The following is a 22381-nucleotide window of genomic DNA, read 5'->3' as shown; positions in this document are numbered from 1 at the left end:
TGCCTTTCAAATGTTGTAATTGTACCAGCCTCCACCACATCCTCTGGCAGCTCGTTCCATGCACGTACTACCCTCTGCGTGAAAAAGTTGCCCCTTCGGTCTCTTTTATATCTTTCCCCTCTCACCCTAAACCTATGCCCTCTAGTTCTGGACTCCCCAACCCCAGGGAAAGGACTTTGTCTATTTATCGTATCCATGACCCTCATAATTCTGTAAACCTCTATAAGGTCACCCCTCAGCCTCTGATGCTCCAGGGAAAACAGCCCCAGCCTGTTCAGCCTCTCCCTATAGCTCAGATCCTCTAACCTCGGCAACATCCTTGTAAATCTTTTCTGAACCCTTTCAAGTTTCACAATATCTTTCCAATAGGAAGGAGACCAGAATTGCGCACAATATTCCAACAGTGGCCTAACCAATGTCCTGTACAGCCGCAATCTGACCTCCCAACTCCTGTACTCAATACTCTGACCAATAAAGGATAACATACCAAACACCTTCTTCACTATCCTATCTACCTGCGACTCCACTTTCAAGGAGCTATGAACCTGCACTCCAAGGTCACTTTGTTCTGCAACACTCCCTAGGACCTTACCATTAAGTGTATAAGTCCTGCAAAGATTTGCTTTCCCAAATTGCAGCACCTCGCATTTATCTGAATTAAACTCCATCTGCCACTTCTCAGCCCATTGGCCCATCTGGTCCAGATCCTGTTGTAATCTGAGGTAACCTTTTCGCTGTCCACTTCACCTCCAATTTTGGTGTCATCTGAAAACCTACTAACTGTACCTCTTATGCTCACATCCAAATTGTTTATGTAAATGACAAAATGTAGAGGGCCCAGCACCGATCCTTGTGGCACTTCACTGGTCACAGGCCTCCAGTCTGAAATACAACCCTGAGAATTCCTAGAGGCCTGGCACTCCAACCACAACGCCATAAACAAACACATAGATCTAGATACCATCTATCATCCCCTCAGAAAATGAACAGGAAATGACATCACAACAAACCCCAGGAATTCCATCCAGGAGAAAGATATAAATAGAAAGCAGGAGACAACAGCTTCGCTTCACTTGGAGGTCGCCACTGATGATGTTACCTAGCCAGGTAATGAAACGTCTGGATAGCAAACCTACAGCTCAGCGATCAAACCTATACCCGAAACAACCCTCCACCACCACCCTCTGTCTTCTCCCTTTGAGCCAGTTCTGTATCCAAATGGCTAGTTCTCCCTGTATCCCATGAGATCTAACCTTGCTAATCAGTCTCCCATGGGAAACCTTGTTGAACGCCTTACTGAAGTCCATACAGATCACATCTACTGCTCTGCCCTCAGTCTTCTTTGTTACTTCTTCAAAAAACTCAATCAAGTTTGTGAGACATGATTTCCTACACACAAAGCCATGTTGACTATTCCGAATCAGTCCTTGCCTTTCCAAATACATGTACATCCTGTCCCTCAGGATTCCCTCCAACAACTTGCCCACCATCGAGGTCAGGTTCACCGGTCTATAGTTCCCTGGCTTGTCTTTACCGCCCTTCTTAAACAGTGACACCACGTTTGCCAACCTCCAGTCTTCTGGCACCTCACCTGTGACTATCAATGATACAAATATCTCAGCAAGGGGCCCAGCAATCACTTCCCTAGCTTCCCACAGAGTTCTCGGGTACACCTGATCATATCCTGGGGATTTATCCACTTTTAACTGTTTCAAGACATTCAGCACTTCCTCCTCTGTAATATGGACATTTTGCAAGATGTCGCCATCTATTTCCTTACAGTCTCTATCTTCCGTATCCTTTTCTACAGTAAATACTGATGCAAAATGCTCATTTAGTATCTCCCCCATTTTCTGTGGCTCCACACAAAGGCCGCTTTGCTGATCTTTGAGGGGCCCTATTCTCTCCCTAGTTACTCTTTTGCCCTTAATATATTTGTAAAAACCCTTTGGATTCTCCTTAATTCTATTTGCCAAAGCTATCTCATGTCCCCTTTTTGCCCTCCTGATTTCCCTCTTAAGTATACTCCTACTTTCTTTATACTCTTCTAAGGATTCACTCGATCTATCCTGTCTGTACCTGACATATGCTTCTTTCTTTTTCTTAAACAAGCCCTCAATTTCTTTAGTCATCCAGCATTCCCTATACCTACCAGCCTTCCCTTTCACCCTGACAGGAATATACTTTCTCTGGATTCTTGTTATCTCATTCCTGAAAGCTTCCCATTTTCCAGCCGTCTCTTTACCTGCAATCACCTGCCTCCAATTAGCTTTCGAAAGTTCTTGCCTAATCCCGTCAAAATTGGCCTTTAGAACTTCAACTTTTAGATCTGGTCTATCCTTTTCCATCATTATTTCAAACTAATAGAATTATGGTCGCTGGCCCCAAAGTGCTCCCCCACTGACACCTCAGTCACCTGCCCTGCCTTATTTCCCAAGAGTAGGTTAAGTTTTGCACCTTCTCTAGTGGGTACATCCACATACTGAATCAGAAAATTGTCTTGGACACGCTTAAGAAATTCCTCTCCATGTAAACTTTTAACACTATGGCAGTCCCAGTCGATGTTAAAATCCCCTACCATAACCACCCTATTATTCTTACGATAGCTGAGATCTCCTTGCAAGTTTGTTTCTCAATTTCCCTCTGACTACTGGGGGGTCTATAGTACAATCCCAATAAGGTGATCATCCCTTTCTTATTTCTTAGTTCCATCCAAATAACTTTCCTGGATGTATTTCCAGGAATATCCTCCCTCAGCACAGCTGTAATGCTATCCCTTATCAAAAATGCCACTCCCCCTCCTCTCTTGCCTCCCTTTCTATCCTTCCTGTAGCATTTGTATCCTGGAACATTAAGCTGCCAGTCCTGCCCATCCCTGAGCCATGTTTCTGTAATTGCTATGATATCCCAGTCCCATGTTCCTAACTATGCCCTGAGTTCATCTGCCTTCCCTGTTAGGCCCCTTGCATTGAAATAAATGCAGTTTAATTTACTAGTCCTACCTTGTCCCTGCCTGCCCTGACTGTTTGAGTCACTTCACTTCTCTTCTCATAATTAAGTAAAATTTAATTTAATCCCTGACACTCACTATAAAATCAACAAGTAACAATTTAACAGTGAACAAATTAACAAAACCATTAACAAACCGAACAAATCTCTCTAACTACTAACTATTCCTAAAAATAAAGCAAAATTCTAATGGTATCTGTTCCAATACATACAAGTCACACTCATATGGACACAGAGATGTACAGCATGGAAACAGACCTTCGGTCCAACTCTCACCAGATATCCTAAATTAATCTAGTCCCATTTGCCAGCACTTGGCCCATATCCCTCTTAACCCTTCCTATTCATATATTCATCCAGATGCATTTTAAATGTTACAGTTGTACCAGCCTCCACCACTTCCTCTGGCAGCTCATTCCATACATGCACCACCCTCTGTGTGAGAAAGTTGCCCCTTAGGTCTCTTTTATGTCTCTCCCCTCTCACCCTAAACCTATGCGCTCTAGTTCTGGACTCCCCCACCCCAGGGAAAAGACTTGGTCTATTTAACAAAAATCGAAGTTAATGTCTCGAAATTACAGCCAGGTTACGTGTTTCCTGGAATGTTCTATGCTTTCTCCATCGAGTCTTCTGCCAGGAATATTAACTAGCCGCGCCATTGGTCCCGTTATTATTTCAATGGTGCTTTCTCTAAGACATAGAGGAGGCTGTTAGAGCCAGCAATTCTCTCGAGAGCTGAGGGCTGTTAGCTCTGGCAAATGACAGCTAGCTCTGGGGTTTTTGTCCAACTGCCCCCTTCTTTTATACCCATGATGACATATTAAAATTTTTTACAATAGGATTGGTCCTATGTGATCAAAACTATCAGATTTAAATTTAATAGGTTTTTGGTATCTAAGTACCTGGTTCAAATTGATTGACTAAATTCAAAAGCCATGGGGAAAGTGAGGACTGCAGATGCTGGAGAAGTCAGAGTTTAAGAGTGTGGTGCTGGGAAAGCACAGCAAGTCAGGCAGCATCTGAGGAATAGGAGTGTCAGCGTTTCGGGCATTAGCTCTTCATCACCACATTCCTGATGAAGGGCTTATGCCTAAAACATCAACTCTCCTGCTCCTTGGATGATGCCTGACTTGCTGTGCTTTTCCAGCACCACACTCTTTGACAATAAATTCAAAAGCCTGTTGTCTTGGTAAAAGCTGCTGCTTGGTCTGCTAACTGAACGGCCCTTCGATACAAATGATATAAATGTTTCAGTTCGGGCTCTGTGTACTTACAAATTTTCAAGCTGCTGCTCACAAACATCCATTTTAAATCTCTAAGCACCAAAAAAGCACCATATTTTATAAGGGACCATGCAATGTTATTCTCCACCATCCCACCCCAGCATTTTACAATCTTACAACACCAATTTCTAACTGCCTGCTTCCTAATCTACAACCCCTCAGCCCAATGGGCGGCACGGTGGCTCAGTGGATAGCACTGCTGCTTCACAGCAACAGGGACCCGATTCGATTCCAGTCTCGAACAACACTCCATGTGGAGTTTGCACATTCTCCCCGTGTCTGCGTGAGTTTCCTCTGGGTGCTCCGGTTTCCTCCCACAGTCCAAAGATGTATAGGTCAGGCGAATTGACCGTACTAAATTGCCCATAATATAGGTTATTATTCAGGGGTAAATGTAGGGGAATGGGCATGTTTCTACACCATAGGGATTCTAATTCTAAAAAAAACTTCACAACATTATGAAAGAATTTTAAAAAAAACTCAAATAAAAATACATAGAGCTAAATTCCCTCCTAGAGAAAAGATTAATCTCAAACAGCAATGGGTGACACATCATTGTGTACAGAGGGGCTGGGAACAGCAAGAATCATTTTCATGTTTGTACATATTTTAGCAGAAGCCTGTGGGAGTCTGAGAAGATGCACACTGTCTTGGTTCTCTCTAATCTGAGGGGTGAGTATCTCACTCTGATCAACACAAAAAACCTCATCATTTCCAAATGCAACATTTTACTTTGTCATTGGCTCCTACATTTCTTAAAATAGCACGGTGAATATTCAGTAAGTAATTTTCAAAATTGGTAGACTCAGCTGCTGCAGTCCAGCTGAGCCAGACAGGATTTTCACCAAAACATTTACCAAACATCATTATTTGTCAGGCCTGTAAAGGGAAAGTTTGAAAATAACTTGTATATTTTGATTATTTTGTCTGCAAAAAAGATGCAGAGAATAATCACAAACATATTCAAATAAGGTGACTGCATCAGGCAAGACTTTCAGTTTCAAGAAACACTTCTGCTTTTTGTTGATTAATTTTGCTGACATTTAGCAAAACATTACTTTCATTTACATCAGGGAGAAAGTGAGGACTGCAGATGCTGGAGATCAGAGCTGAAAATGTGTTGCTGGAAAAGCGCAGCAGGTCAGGCAGCATCCAAGGAACAGGAGAGTCGACGTTTCGGGCATAAGCCTTTCTTGGACACACTTTCGTCATTCCTGAAGAAGGGCTCATGCCCAAAACATCAACTCTCCTGCTCCTTGGATGCTGCCTGACCTGCTGTGCTTTTCCAGCAACACATTTTCAGCTTTTATTTACATCACTCCAGCCTATTTTGGTCTTTACACCTTCTGTGTCAAACAAAAATTATTTTTGTCTAAAGCACAGATTTTGAATAAATACATTCTCAGGTTTTTGCTGTATGAGAGCCATAAAGCCAGGAATTGTAATAATCCAGTATCCATGGATATTGTATTTGTGAAGTTCTTCTGCATCATTTCCTGGCAAACACTAACAGGAAATGAATCTTAAATATTAACGGCCCAGTTGAAAGGAGTTACATTCCGGAACACACTGGAATGTCAATGTCAACAGATACTCTGGCTTATGGTTGGCAACAGGAAAGGAGCCAAATCCACCATGACAAGTATGTCCAATGTTCCATTTAAAACAAAAATGAAAAGAACTGCAAATACTGGAAGTCAGAAACAAAAACAGAAATTGCTGGAAAACCTCAGCAGGTCTGGTAGCAGCTGTGGAGAGAAATCAGAGTTAAGTAAGTTCTGAAGAAGGGTCTCTGGACCCAAAGCGTTAACTCTGGTTTCTGTCCACAGATGCTGCTAGCCTGCCGATTTACCAATTGGCCCAACTACAAGCTTGAGAAGAGTTTTATTGAAAGGAATATTAATGTTGATTTTAAATAGCCCAGGTCCCAGCAATGCTTCCTGCAGTTGTACATCTGTCACTGATGGCCAACATAAAAATGTCCAAATCTACGCCCACGCTCTGCTTCCTGCCTGTTGGCCAATTCTCTACTCATGCTGATATAGTAACCTCACATACAAATACATTATCCATTACCCTTTGGAACTCCAGATCTACATTTACCAACTCTCCTGTATCTTGCCGAAAAACCTCCTCAAAAACTCTTCTAAATTAGTCACACAGTTGCCCTTTAGTAAAACAATGTTGACATGTTCATAGATCATAGAACAATACAGCACAGAACAGGCCCTTCGGCCCATGATGTTGTGCTGAACATTTGTCCTAGCTTAAGCACCTATCCATGTACCTATCCAATTGCTGCTTAAAGGTCACCAATGATTCTAACTCTGCCACTCCCACAGGCAGCGCATTCCATGCCCCCACCACTCTCTGGGTAAAGAACCTACCCCTGACATCCCCCCCCATACCTTCCACCCTTCACCTTAAATTTATGTCCCCTTGTAACACTCTGTTGTACCCGGGGAAAAAGTTTCTGACTGTCTACTCTATCTATTCCCCTGATCGTCTTATAAACCTCTATCAAGTCACCCCTCATCCTTCGCCGTTCCAATGAGAAAAGGCCTAGCACTCTCAACCTATCCTCGTACGACCTATTCTCCATTCCAGGCAACATTCTGGTAAATCTCCTCTGCACCCTCTCCAAAGCTTCCACATCTTTCCTAAAGTGAGGCGACCAGAACTGCACACAGTACTCCAAATGTGGCCTTACCAAGGTCCTGTACAGATGCAACATCACCTCATAACCCTTGAATTCAATCCCTCTGCTAATGAACGCTAATACACCATAGGCCTTCTTACAAGCTCTATCCACCTGAGTGGCAACTTTCAAAGAGCTATGAACATAGACCCCAAGATCCCTCTGTTCCTCCACCTTACTAAGAACCCTACCGTTAACCCTGTATTCTTCATTCTTATTTGTCCTTCCAAAATGGACAACCTCACACTTGGCAGGGTTGAATTCCATCTGCCACTCCTCAGCCCAGCTCTGCATCATATCTAAGTCCCTTTGCAGCCAACAACAGCCCTCCTCACTATCCACAACTCCACCAATCTGCGTATCGTCTGCAAATTTACTGACCCACCCTTTGACCCCCTCTTCCAAGTCATGAATAAACATTACAAACAGCAGAGGACCCAGAACTGATCCCTGCGGAACTCCACTTGTAACTGGGCTCCAGGCTGAATATTTACCATCTATCACCACTCTCTGACTTCGACCGGTTAGCCAGTTCTCTGTCCAACTGGCCAAATTTCCCACGATCCCATGTCTTCTGATTTTCCGCATATGTTCTGCGCATATTATATGTAAAGTACGTAGCAAGACATACTTTATATTGATTACAGCATTTTGCCAACAGCTAATGTTAAGCCAACTGGCCTACAGTTCTCTCTTTTCTCTCTCCTTTCTTGGAAAGTGGTGAAACATTTGCTAATTTCCAATCCGATCGACATGCTCCTGAATATAAATAAGCCTGAAAATTCATTGCTAGTTCATGGCACCCAATATCACCAGAGCTCTCTCTAGAGAGCCCTGCTGGCCACTGGATCCCATGGATTTGTCAGATCCTAGAGTCTTATGTTTCTACAATACATTTTTATGCTGATATTAATTATCTTAATTCTGTCACTCTTTTATCCTTGTTGGCTAACATCTACTTCTGAAATGTAACTGTGTCTTTAGCTGTTTAATGTCTCTGCCGTTTCCTCATTCCCTGGGATAATTCTGCCGGTTTCTGCTACTCTCTTTATTTGCATTTATTTCTTAAAAAAACTTTATTGGCTTAATTTTAAATTTCTGGCTCAGGCTATACTAGCAGAGTGAGTGATCCCTATTTAATGTGTGACGTGAGCAGTATTTTCTCTTAGATAGTACTGAATCTGTAGAATTCTTTACCACAAAAGCCTGTCAAAGCTGGATCATTAATCATATTCAAGACCAAGACAGACATTTAAAATTCACCAGGGAATTAAGGATTATTGGGAAATGGAAGGAGAATGGAGATTATCAGATCAGTCACAGGGAGACACAATGTTTTGTGTTCTGTCGCCACAATCCAGTGCAATTTTGAGGTATAAAACAATAAAATAACTTAAATAGAGCTAATCTTCATCAGATAGGATCCCAAACACAGTGCCAGGAATTCTGCAAGGTCCATACTCCAGACCCACTGCAGGCAGGAGACCCCGCTCCAGGCGCTGACTCTGCTGCAGTTGATGACTCACTGCTGCCAAAAGAGTTCTCGCTCTGGGCCTACTGCAGGGAGTCACCACTGATACCTCACCACCACTCCAGAAGGCCATTCATCAGGCCTATGAGCCAGAAGTCACTGCTGACACACTGCTCTGACCTCCCAGCAACGTCAGGAAGATGGAAGAAAAATGACAACAACAAAAAAGAGAGAGAAACAAAGAATACAGCTGGGCCTGGAGTGGATGGCTCAGCCCACCAAATACACCTGGACCATCTCTGACACCTCCCTCCCCTTCCTGGACCTCTCCATCTCCATTAATAACGACCGACTTTACACTAACATTCTTTACAAACCCACCGACTCCCATAGCTACCTGGATTACACCTCTTCCCACCATACCTCCTGCAAAAATGCCATCCCGTATTCCCAATTCCTCCGCCGTATCTGCTCCCAGGAGGGCCAGTTCCACCACAGAACACATCAGATGGCCTCTTTCTTTAGAGACCGCAATTTCCCTTCCCACGTGGTTAAAGATGCCCTCCAACGCATCTCGCCCACATCCCCCACCTCCGCCCTCAAATCCCATCCCTCCAATCGTAACAAGGACAGAAACCCCCGTCCTCACCTTCCACCCTACCAACCTTCGCATAAACCAAATCATCCGTCAACATTTCCGCCACCACCAGGGATATATTTCCCTCCCCACCCCTTTCCGCCTTCCGCAAAGATCATTCCCTCTGTGATTACCACCCCCCCATGATCCACCCTCCCATCCTGGCACCTTCCCCTGCCACTGCAGGAACTGTAAAACCTGTGCCCACACCTCCTCCCTCACCTCTATCCAAGGCCCTAAAGGAGCCTTCCACATCCATCAAAGTTTTACCTGCACATCCACTAATATCATTTATTGTATCCGTTGCTCCCGATGCGGTCTCCTCTACATTGGGGAGACTGGGCGCCTCCTAGCAGAGCGCTTTAGGGAACATCTCCGAGACACCCGCACCAATCAACCACACCGCCCCGTGGCCCAACATTTCAACTCCCCCTCCCACTCTGCCGAGGACATGGAGGTCCTGGGCCTCCTTCACCGCCGCTCCCTCACCACCAGAGGCCTGGAGGTAGAACGCCTCATCTTCTGCCTCGGAACACTTCAACCCCAGGGCATCAATGTGGAATTCAACAGTTTCCTCATTTTCCCACCCCCCACCTTACCCCAGTTCCAACCTTCCAGCTCAGCACCATCCTCATGACCTGTCCTACCGGCCAATCTCCCTTCCCACCTATCCACTCCACCCTCCTCTCTGACCTATCACCTCCATCCCCTCCCCCACTCACCTACTGTACTCTTTGCTACCTTTGCCGCAGCCCCACACACCCCCACTTATCTCTCCACCCTGGAGGCTCCCTGCCTCCATTCCTGATGAAGGGCCTTTGCCTGAAATGTCGATTTTCTTGCTCCTCAGATGCTGCCTGACCTGCTGTGCTTTTCCAGCAACACTGACCTAAACTCTGGTTTCCAGCATCTGCAGTCCTCACGTTTGCCTCTGCCCAAACACTCCCTACTGTGTTGGTGCCATCGTGAAAAGGCATGGGGCCCACTTTGGCCAAATAGTTTCCCTCTGCTCTTGCAGTTTTATCAGAGGAGACTTTTGCCAGGTAATTTCAATTAACTCAAAAACAATTGCTGATTACAAACAAACATTCTTACAACAAATGGAAAAACTGGTTAAAACAAAGCTGCTATTCAGAATTAAACTATATCTCCTTCATCCTAAAACAAGACAATACAAATCTGCCAAGTTGAGACAGGTTTAAAAAGAAAAGGCAAATAGTAAAACACTGCAGCTGGGGCCAAGGGTCCAAGTTCAAAGGATAAAAAAAAGGAAAGATTTCCCATGATGCAGTCAATCTTCTTTTGTTGAGATGAAAATGCTGACAGCTGCAGAATCTGTGATGTCTGCAAATCAGCTTACAGTACCGAGGGAAAGTCAGTTACACTCAAGTCTTTGATTGGAAGTGACAATTACTCAGCTTTCAGCTTTTAACTGGAAGTTGAAACATGATTTCTGAAACTTTCTCATTTTTCCAAAAGATGAGCACTGAGAACTATCTTGGCAGCGTTCTCTGCTGTAAGCCTTCCTCTTTTTCAGGAGAGAGGGAAAAAGGAAGTCAGAAAGAGTTTTTTTGATGCCAGCATCTCAGAGCTTTGTTCCTGTAAGTGACACACCCAGGTATGCACTGGAACAGCCAATTCCATTCAGAGGCTATTACTAGGTAACCTTTAGTCCAAGGTCCATTTCTTTCAAACCAAATTTGTAAAGCAAATAAAGCCATTAAACCCATCTCTTATTTTTGTTTAAAAGCTTTGTCTAGCATTCTTTCCACACATCAGTTGACATTTTGCAAACAATAGGTCACCAAAATACATTTTAACTTCTGTCATTTCAGTTCCAAGAAGTCTCTTCACCCAGAAATTATCCCAATTCTTCCACCTTACTTCACATCATTACGTTTAATAACTCCAATATTCTAAAATCTGTCCATATGAAGGCAAACACCCACAATAATGACAAAGCTTTTGTTATAATTCCAATGGTTTCTTGTTCAATGTTCTAACTATAAGAAATAGGAACTGGAGTAGGTCACTTGGACCTTCAGGCCTGCCTTGCCACTCAATATGAACATGGCTGATCCACCACCTTTCTATGGCAAAGAGTTCCAAAGACTCGCAACCCTCAGAGAAGGCATTCCTCCTCAGCTCAGCCTTAAATTGGTGCCCTTCTATTCTGAAACTATCCCCTCTGGTCTTAGACTCTCCCAGAAGACACTGGAGCAGAATTAGGCCATTCAGTCCATCGGGTTTGCTCCGCTATTCAATCATGGTTCAAATGCTTCTCAACTCCATTGATCTGCCTTCTCCCCATAACCCTTGATCACCTTACTAATCAAAAATCTGTCTGTCTATCTCAATGCCTTGGCCTCCACAGCCCACTGCAGCAATGAGTCCCACAGATTCATCATCCTCTGATTAAAGAAATTCCTTCTCATCTCAGTTCTAAAGGGTCTTCTCTTCACTCTGAGGCTGTACCCTTGGGTCTGAGTCTCTCCTAATGTTGGAAACATGTTCTCCACATCCACTATCAAAGGCTTTCAGTATTTTGTAAGTTTCAATCAGATTCCCCCTTTCCTTCGAAACTCAACTATTCTTCATATAACAAACCCTTCATCCTGGGGTCATTCTTGTAAATCTCCTCTGGACCCTCAGCCTCCTATTCTTCCTTAGATATGGGGCCCAAAATTGCACACAATATTCAAACAGGTCTAACCAGAGTCTTGTACAGCCTCAGTAAATTGTCTCTGCTCTTGTAATACAAACCTCTGGAAACAAACGCTAAAACTCTTGAGGGGAAACATCGTCTCAGCATTTGTACTGGCAAGCGCCTTAAGAATCCTAAATGTCTCAATGTGATCACCTCTCAATCTTCTAAACCCCAATGAGTACAGAGTGTTTAACCTGCTTAGTCTCTGCTCATAAGACAATCCCTCCATACCAGAAATCAGCCCAGTGAACCTGTTTGCTGGTTTATAAAATACTCCCACCAGTGTTTTCTGCCTCTTGCTATTGATCGTTTCCATATTAATTGTGATTGACACTGACCTCCCTGCCAATATTGATCTCTGGCTCCTCCCCACACAGTAACCCATAATCACCCTGACACTGATCCCATCACACCCAACTTGACCACCCCAACAATGAAGAGAGTGCTGCTGGAAAAGCACAGCAGGTCAGGCAGCACTCGAGGAACAGGAAAATCAATGTTTCAGGCAAAAGCCCTTCATCAGGAATGAGGCTGGGAGCTTCAGAGGTGGAGAGATAAATGGGGGGGGTGGGGTGAGGGGAGTGAAGGTAGCTGGGAATGCAATAGATAGATGAAGGTGGGCGAGTAGGTGATAGGTCGGAGAGTAGGGAGGTGCAGATAGGTGGGAAGGAAGACGAATAGGTGAGACAGGTCATGAGGATGGTGCTGAACTAAAAGGCTGGACCTGAGGTAAGGTGGCAAGGGGGAGGGGAATGAGGAAACTGGTGAAGTCCACATTGATGCCCTGGGGTTGGAGGGCCCCGAGGCAGAAGATGAGGCGTTCTTTCTCTGAAGCGCTCTGCGAGTAGGCATCCTGTCTCCCCAGTGTAGAGACAACCACATCGGGATCAACGGACACAATAAATGACATGTATGGAAACTTTGTTAGATGTGGAAGGCTCCTTTGGGGTCTTGGAAGGAGATGAGGGGGGAGGTGTGGGTGCAGGTTTTGCAATTCCTGCGGTGGCAGGGGAAGAAGCCAGGAGGGGAGGGTGGGTTGTTAGGGGGCGTAGACCTGACGAGGTAGTCACGGATGGAACGGTCTTTACAGAAAGCTGATGGGGCGGGGAGGGAAATATATCTCTGGTGGTCGGGTCCATTTGTAGATGACGGAAATGGCGGAGGATGATGGGATGTATTCTGAGGTTGGTGGGTGGAAGGTGAGGACCAGGGAGTTCTGTCCTTGTTGCAGTTAAAGGGGTGGGGTTCGAGGGTGGGGGTACAGGATGGGGGTACAGGATGGGGGTACAGGATGGGGGTACAGGATGTGGATGAGATGCGATGAAGGTCATCATCAACCACGTGGGAGGAGAAATTGCGGTCTTTAAAGAAGACTATCTGATGTGTTCTGTGGTGGAACTGGTCCTCCCGGGAGCAGATGCGGCAGAGGCCAGAGGAATTGGGAATACGGGATAGTATTATTGCAGGAGGCAGGGTAGGAGGATGTGTAATCCACAAGGCGGTTGAACAATTCACCCTCCCACAAGGACCAATCTTTTCTTCTTTCTTTAAAGACCGCAATTTCCCCTCCCACGTGGTTGATGATGTCCTCCAGTGCATCTCATCTACTTCCCACACCTCTGCCCTCGAACCCCACCCTTCCAACCATAACAAGGGCAGAACTCCCCTGGTCCTCACCTTCCACCCCACCAACCTCAGTGTGTATCGCATCATCCTCCGCCATTTCCAACACCTACAAACAGACCCCACCTCCAGGAATATATTTCCCTCCCCACCCCACTCCGGTCCACTTTCCATAAAGTTCATTCCCTCCGTGACTACCTCGTCAGGTGCACGTCCTCCAACAACCCATCCTCCCCCTGCCACCGCAGGGATTGCAAAACCTACGCCCACACCTCACCCCTCACCTCCTTCCAAGGCCTCAAAGGTGCCTTCCACATTCAAAGTTTCATTTGCACTTATCTGTTGCTCCCGATGCGGTCTCCTCTACGTTGGGGAGTCAAGATGCCCACTCGCCAAGTGCTTCAGAGAACATCTCCAGGACACCTGCACCAACCAACCACACCGCCCCGTGGCCCAACATTTCAAATTCCCCTCCCACTCTGCCGAGGACATGCAGGTCCTGGGTCTCCTCCATCGCCGCTCCCTCACCACCTGATGCCTGGAGGAAGAACGCCTCATCTTCCGCCGTGGGACCCTTCAACCCCAGGGTATCAATGTGGATTTCACCAGTTTCCTCATTTCTCTTCCCCCACCTTACCTCAGTTTCAATCTTCCAGTTCAGCACCATCCTAATGACCTGTCCCAACTATCTGCACTACCCTCCTCTCCAACCTATCAAGTTTACCCCCACCTCCATCCACCTACTGCACTTCCAGCTATCACCCCCAGTACCACTCCCCCTCCCATATATCTCTCCACCCAGAGGCTCCCAGCCTCATTCCTGATGCAGGGCTTTTGCCCGAAACGCCAATTTTCCTGCTCCTCGGATGCTGCCTGAGGTGCTGTGGTTTTTCAGCAGCACACTCTTGACTCTAATCTCCAGCATCTGCAGTCCTCACTTTCGCCACCCCAACAATGACAGTCACCTCAAGGTACTGACCCCCCTGACACCAAGACACTGACTCCGACCCTGCCAAGAGACCCCCAACCCCAAGTGACCCCCAATCCTCATCCCCACTGGACAATGACCTCAACCCCACCCTCAGAGTGATCCCAGAACCCCCAACACTGACTCCCACTCCCCTGTCCCAGATAATGATCTCCTGACACCAACTCCTGAGCCTGTCCTGACCCCAAAAACGGTGGAGCATGTGCACCAAGAGCTGACCTTCAGGAGCTCCCCGGCAGGGCTGAGGGAATCCTGGGGTAAGAGGGGTGAGGGTCGCAGTGATGAATCCTGCAGCAAATCTAGCCTCAGGCACTTGCCATCTGCAGAGGCTCCACCTCGCTGCCCCCAGGCACCCAACAGGTAGCTGTGGGGTTCATGTCTCTGCCGCTGCTCAATGCTCCTACAAAACAAGAGGAAAGTGGAGCTGACAATAACATTGGGTACAGAAAACAGACACAGAAACATCAGCAAAACCCCAGCAAGAGCTCCTGCCTGAGAGCACAGGCCCCAGTTAGAACTGACTAACAAAAGGGCTGTAGAAAAGACCAGAATATTGACCCCCTGCAATGTCCAGATTGTTTCAGAGCAGCTGTGAGAGTGAGCTCCAATGATGACTGGGACTTCGCCAAGTGTCTCTGTGACAGTCACCATTACAATTCCTGTCCAATTGAAGACCCATGCCTGACAGTCAAAATGGTCAATCAGGGGCTAGTGGTGTGGGCAGGACTGACCCCTTCTACCCTCCAACCTGGGGCAAGTGGTGGGGATGGACACTGACTCGATGGTGGTTATGCACTGAAGTGGGGGAGGATGACTGAGCCGAACCAGACAGCACTCAGTGATGAAGGAATTGGAGTTTGGGGAACACTCATTCGCAGTGGGTTAGCCACAGGAATAGACCCCTCTGTGACCATGATATGACTGTGATTGAGAGTCTGCCCAACATGCCCAGATCCCACTGTGAGGTCTACCAGGAACTCTCCCTGCATATTGGTGAGGTCTCACTATTGCCAAGTGGAAGCTGTAGAGGAAAGTGACCATTAATTACCTGAATTAGATACTGACCATTGGTCAGAGGGTATGCATGGCATTGGGACGTCTGCTTCTGGTGGCTGCCCTTCCAATAATCATCTCATGCCAGTTACAAAAAAAATCACATTGTAATCATTGTATAAGATCATTGATCACTAGATACTGTCGACCACTTTGTGATCAGAGTGATCTACAGTATATAGTGATCAATGATCTTGTAGAGTGATCACCCAATGATCTACAGTATGTAGTGATCAGGGATATTATACAGCAGTCATACAGTGAGCTACAGTATGTAGTGATCAGGGATATTGTACAGCAGTCATACAGTGAGCTACAGTATGTAGTGATCAGGGTTATTGTACAGCAGTCATACAGTGAGCTACAGTATGTAGTGATCAGGGATATTGTACAGCAGTCATACAGTGAGCTACAGTATGTAGTGATCAGGGTTATTGTACAGCAGTCATACAGTGAGCTACAGTATGTAGTGATCAGGGATATTATACAGCAGTCATACAGTGAGCTACAGTATGTAGTGATCAGGGATATTGTACAGCAGTCATACAGTGAGCTACAGTATGTAGTGATCAATGGTCTTACTGAAATGATCTCTATTGTCAGTGAAGCACAACAGAAGAGTGAGGACACAGGAACCCAAAATTATAGGAGGCATCGAACACCTCACTGAGATCTTTCAACCTGTGAGCCAATCACAGTCAAATTTCCCAAAGAGAGAGCTTTGAAACCACGACTTTACTTGACAGGTATTAGGAGCAGCATTCTCACGTTTTCAGTTAAATTGAAACTTTGCAAAGTGGTAAGAGAAATGATGTGAAGTCCCAGGCAGTGAGAAGAGTCTTTTTTTAAAAACCCTCTTCAACTTGGAGAGTCATCAATCTAGCACAGACAATTGTCCAATCCAGCTTGGTTATCAACTAAATACCTGCAAGGGAAATGAAGGGCAATGCTTCCACTCAAAGTTCTTTCGATCAGGAATGTTCTACCCAAGATGGAGGTAAACATTGATCCCTTCAACAATTTTAAAAGGCCATCAGAAGAGTGTGTTTGAAGGTGACCATTACAGAGTAGGCTGTGAGGGAGTAAACACAAGTGACCCTCTAAGGGGCATGAGCCAACTGGATTACTTGCATATTTCGATGATTCCCTCCTAATCAGAAAGACACCCAAAGGTGACACTGAAGATGATCACCTGGAACAACATCAGCATCCAGAGCATTCAGAATTCAAAGCATTTGGAGATAGTGAACTGGGGAAGCTGGTTTTTATTGTTCAAGGAATCACTGACAAGGAGGTGAGGATTAGCTTTTGAACATTGAAGAACATGGCAGGAAGAGTGCGAGCGCACGGGGCGAGTGCACAGCCGGAGGAGAGCGAGCGCACGGGGCGAGTGCACAGCTGGAGGAGAGCGAGCGCACGGCGGATTATTAGAAAACGACACTCCTGACTGCATGCAACCTGTCATCATTTCGAAATGAAAGATTGAGACAGCTCATTGATGATACTGAGGTTAACGAAACCTCAACATAACGAGTAACTGAGGTTATCTGGACTGGTTTGTGGAAACAATGTGAAAAGCTAAAACTCTGATTGCAAGTGCAGGCCCTCACCGGTCAGGTCCTGGCTGGAATTCCGACAGTAAGGAAGGTCTCCGACGAAGATGATGGGTTAGATTTCCAGCTGATAAAATAGATCCATAATCCCTGGAATGACTGGGAAACTCAGAAACTCGGATATCCTGGAAAAGAAAATTTTATTGTATTACTTGCACTTGTTTTAACTTCACAAACATTTTTTAGTGACAGAGGGCCAAGAACCAAAGTAAAGTTACCACAGTATTACTGGACCGTAGGGCTGCTGTCTCATTAGAGTGAGATGACGGCTGGTGGTTTAATCGGAGGGTCACCGCGCGTCAGGCAATGGGAGAGTATGAAAAAGACAGTTCTTCAGAGTATCCTCAGACAATGGGGGAACTGAACCTACACTGATGGTATCACATGCCAGCTGTCTAGCCAAATGAACTGACTGACCCTCACCTGGAATTACAAGCTGTATCATGACAGGGTCTGAGCTTAATTGTCTCTTGTAGCTCAAATTGATGAAAATGTGATGCTGAACACAATTCCAAGACAAAACGTTAGAACGTCTGTTTAATTCTTTCATGACACGTGGGTGTTCCTGGCTGGGGCAGCACGTACTGCCCACCCCTACTTGCCCTCCAGAATGTGATAGCTGCCTTCTTGAACTGCAGTAGCCCATGTGTCGTAGGGTGACCCGTAATGCCCTGAGGGAGGGAGCTTCAGGATTTTGACCCAGCGATGGTGAAGGAACGGTGATGTATTTCCAAGTCAGGATGGTGAGTGGCTCAGAGGGGAACCTGCAGGGGGTGGTGTTCCCACGTATCTGCTGCCCTTGACCTTCTGGACAGAAGTGGTCGCAGGTTTGGAAGGCGCATTCTAAGGATCTTTGGTGAATTTCGACAGTGCATCTGATAGATAGCACCCGCTGCTGCTCCTGATGGATGGTGGAGGGAATGGATGTTTGTGGATGTGGTGCTAATCAAATGGGCTGCTTTGTCCTGGATGGTGTCAAGCTCAAGTGTCATTGGAGCTTGACTCATCATACTCCTGACTCCTGCCAGGCTTTGGGGAGTCATACTCACCCAGTACTCCTCGCCTCTGACCACGGCTGATTGCCACTGTGTTTATCTGGTGTGTCTAGTTCAATTTCTGATCAACAGCAACCCCCAGGATGTTGACTGTGGAGTATTCAGACATAATACAAACTCTGCACAGTCCAGTACAGTCAGCTGCTTCTTGATATCGTGTGAAATGAATCAGATTGGTTGAAGGCTGATATCTGTAACGCTGAGAACATTGGAGGAGGCCAGAGGGGATCACCCCCCTGGCACCTTCCAGCTGAGGACCGGGGTGCATGCTTCAGGCATTTTTTTTAAAACACAGAAGTGCTGGGCTCCTTATCACTGAGGAATTGAGTATTTGTTGAGCCTTTCCACCAGTGAGTTATTTAATTAACCCCATCATCCTGGCAGGACCCTTCAGTTGTAGGTATACGGTGCTCTATCAAATTGCATGCTGTTCCTCTGGTAAACAAATTGCCTTGTTGCCCTGCGTTCGCTTCATCAAGCGAACACCTCAGTTTTAGGTCCGACTATTTGTACACACGAGACTATTCAACTAGTGCTTCCCGAATGCAGAATCACATTTAACAATAAAATGTTCTGTATTGGTTTTTCCAAATTTGCAAATGAGCCAATGGCTACCTTTTTTTTAGATTAGATTAGATTACTTACAGTGTGGAAACAGGCCCTTCGGCCCAACAAGTCCACACCGACCCACCGAAGTGCAACCCACCCATACCCCTACATTTACCCCTTACCTAACACTACGGGCAATTATGAACTTGAAAAGTACCAATCTATCTCAAATTAACTTGGAAAGACAAGGAATCTCAACAATATAAACAGTAGGCTAAGCAAGCTATTTTACCCTGCTTCTACCCAGTGGCTACATTGATTAGCTTTCTTCAACAGCAGGATGGTGCTCTCAGCGCAAAAATGCATTCTATTCAACACACAATACAACAACAGCATGGATTAATTTCAGTTTCAGCTCCTTAAGCCATATGTCCCAATGATTGAATCAAATAGCACGCTCCCTCAATTGATAGGCTAACTACAGGCTATATTCAACCAATCTGTTTTAACTAAAAACACAAAACAAAATGTTTACTATAAGGTATAACTGCAATTGAGCAGCACTCGCTGAACAATCCCAAGTGTGCTAATAGACACAGTGATAAGATAGGAGACAGTGAGGTCTGCAGATGCTGGAGATCAGAGTGGAGAGTGTGTAGCAGGAAAAGCACAGGTCAGGCAGCAACCGAGGAGCAGGAGAATCGACGATTCCTGAAGGGCTCCTGCCCAAAACGTTGATTTTCCTGCTCCTCGGATGCTGCCTGACCTACTGTGCTTTTCCAGCATCACACTCTCAACATTGATAAGATAATCAGTTTAGCTCATAATGTTGCGTATTTGTTCTTGTCAGCAGTGACACACGTTCACACTCAGAGACCCATTCTCTGCAAACTAAAGGATTTTTTTGAATTACCCAGTTTCGGGAGTCCACAGCAATTCTTTCACAAACAATCAGGACCGTTTTCCTCTTGTAGGATAAATTGTGACCATTTGAAATGTGACATTCTGTAGTTTGTCTTGATGAGTAGAAGATAAAAGGCTACAACAGCCTCTCTTGTTGATATATACGATAATTTACATTTTTAAAATAAAACATTTACAAGTTCAAAGACTTTGAAAATAATGACAAATAACTAATGTTCTCAGTTTAATCGTAAACTCATGTCCAACAGAATATTTCAGATTGAGTTCAATCAAACTACAATATTTTTTCATGGTATAGACATCTTTCTCAGGTAAAAACTGAAAATGCTGGAGAAAATCAGTATGTCTGGCAGCAAACAGAGTTAATTATTCAAATCTGGTATGACTCTTCATTGGAACTGGAAGATTTTCTCAGCTACTTCACTCCGATAATGGACATTAACATAATTATAACTCAACATACCAATGGCTTCCAACTTGCAGAAGTTGCTGTTATCCAAAAGGCTAGTAATGTAACGACGATGGTAATGTAACAGTGACACTCCTTACCGTGTGTGGCCTGGGTAAATGAAGTGCAAGCGGCAGACTGTGAGTGGGGAATCTTTGCTCCGCATGCAGTCTGCTCTGTGTTACAGACTGATTCGATCCTGACATGATTCAAAACACAGGCTCAATCACCTCTAATTAGTGACAAAAAACTTCTTGAGTTAACTGCATCAGGATCCTGCCAACCACATCCAAGCTCTGTGAAAAAAAACACAAGAAAATAACAACTAAATCTCATTTTACTCAAAGCAAGGCATGTATTTACTAGTAAAATACATGATTCCAAACAGATGGCTTGGCCAAAACTATCCCAAAATAGTTTTATTCTGAGTCAATACTTGACACAGTTACAAAATTGGATAAAAAACAAATATCGCCGAAGTATTTTCCCATTTTTATTCCATGGAACACTATTTCAGTAAGATCATGATTTGGAGATGCCAGAGTTGGACTGGGGTGTACAAAGTTAAAAATCACACAACACCAGGTTATAGTCCAAGAAGGTTTAATTGGAAGCACTAACTTTTGGAGCACTGCACAATCACCTGATGAAGGAACATCGCTCCGAAAGCTAGTGTGCTTCCAATTAAACCTGTTGGACTATAACCTGGTGTTGTGTGATTTTAAACTAAGTAAGATCAGACAGTGTGCCAGAAATGGCTCAGATTGCCTTGACCCTTTTTAAATGTATGGAGAGCAGCAGGATGAATTCCATTACCTCAGCAAAGTTTCAGATGTCATATCTTGAACAGGCCAAGAGTACTGGGCTGTGCATTTATTTGGAATTGTTTCAGGATGAGTCAATTGTCAAATAAACATTTCCACTTTCTAAAGAATGAATGACACCTCTAGTTGGCTGCTCACCAAACAGATTGCTTAAAGTTCAATTGTTTATAAAACCTGCTTTATAAAACATTACAGTTCAAATATCGCCTTTAATTCAAGGTAAAGGCAGCTATACAGAGAGATATGTGACCTCCCACTCATTCTGTCTGCGATAAGGCCATGAGTCCTGGGTCAGAGGCTCAGGTCAAGTTGTTACAGAGAACAAGGTGCCGATTACAGGGGAACCTCGATTATCCGAAAATTGAATTATCCGAAGGAGATCTTGAGGTCCCGATAGAAACATCAAAGACGTGTTTCCAGCAGTGATCAGGTCTTTTGTTTACAGTGATTAAACAGGCACTTTCTCCAAATGACTGACCTCTCACCCTCTCTCTCTCCCCACACTTTCCCTGGAGTTCCACACAGGGGTGTACCCTAAACACCCCTGATTCCCCAGATAATCTCTCCAACATTGTCCTGTACAGGGCAAAGGTGGAGCCCGTCAAAACTTGCAATAAAAAGTCATGTGTGTGTGTGCATGTGTAAGACTTGGAGACTTACCCCACAAAGGTAACTGCAGCAGTTTTGTTATTGGGATCTAGTCCAGCTGCCCTGGAGAGGGGACGAGTGTATACGGGGTTGGGGGGCTGACAGGACAGTGGTGTTGCATATGGGCGGGGTGGGGGAAGGCAGGCTGGCAGTGTTCAGGGCGAGGGGTGGTGTTGCATGGGGCTGGGGACAGTGTTTCGTGGTGAGGGGGTGGTGTTGAACGGAGTTAGGGGTGGTGTTCGGGGTGAGGGGGTGGTGTTGAACGGAGTTAGGGGTGGTGTTCGGGGTGAGGGGGTGGTGTTGCACAGAGTAGGGGGGCTCGCACGCTGTGTCCTGCTGCAGTCTCCTGAACGAGGAGCAGACTTTAAAAACTCTGAGTCCCAGAGGAAAGGCATTTAAGTGATTAACCGAATAATCGATTATCTGAACAAAATAGTGCCCGCCCATCACGTTCGGATAATCGAGGTTTCCCTGTATTAACAGCTGAAGACTACCAAAAAGTCAGCTAAACCTTACTATCTCCACAAATACTGAATGAGAAACCCTGGACAGCGAGAGAGAGGGAGCAAAGCAGATCGGAGGAAAACAGCAGTTGTTTTGAAGTCGGAGAAACGTGAGGACTGAAGGTGTTGGAGAGTCAGAGTGAGAAAGTGTGGTGCTGAAAAAGCACAGCCTGTGAGGCAGCATCCAAGGAGGAGAGTCGATGTTTTGAGCATACGCTTTTCATCAGGAATGTTGGGTTGGGGGAGGAGCTGTGAAAAAAAATGGGAGAGTGTGGGTGGGGCTTGGGGGGGGTGAGGGGGCGAGGAGAAGGTAGCTGGGAAAGATCCTTTGAGTCCTTGGATGGAGAT

The 22381-nt window shown here is 45.4% G+C and overlaps 1 protein-coding gene across 8 annotated transcripts in view; it reads right to left on the bottom strand.

Moving 5' to 3' along the window:
- The window catches only part of ncor2 (nuclear receptor corepressor 2), a 246500-nt gene that overhangs the window by 187021 nt on the left and 37098 nt on the right, over positions 1-22381 (bottom strand). For 7 of the 8 annotated variants that reach the window (XM_060843298.1, XM_060843304.1, XM_060843302.1 and 4 more), the window contains exons 2-4: positions 20160-20354; positions 17080-17207; positions 14636-14816 (exon numbers count right to left, since the gene is read on the bottom strand). In XM_060843298.1, the coding sequence (XP_060699281.1) occupies positions 14636-14816; positions 17080-17207; positions 20160-20264 (414 nt within the window). In that variant the 5' untranslated portion in view covers positions 20265-20354. Of the gene's footprint in view, positions 1-14635; positions 14817-17079; positions 17208-20159; positions 20355-22381 lie in introns of those variants that run through there. The other variant, XM_060843305.1, reaches the window with a different exon arrangement.

The sequence above is a fragment of the Hemiscyllium ocellatum genome, chromosome 24 (genome assembly GCF_020745735.1).
Source record: "Hemiscyllium ocellatum isolate sHemOce1 chromosome 24, sHemOce1.pat.X.cur, whole genome shotgun sequence".
NCBI classification, from domain to species: Eukaryota; Metazoa; Chordata; class Chondrichthyes; order Orectolobiformes; family Hemiscylliidae; genus Hemiscyllium; species Hemiscyllium ocellatum.
This window is presented reverse-complemented; position numbering and strand designations above follow the sequence as displayed.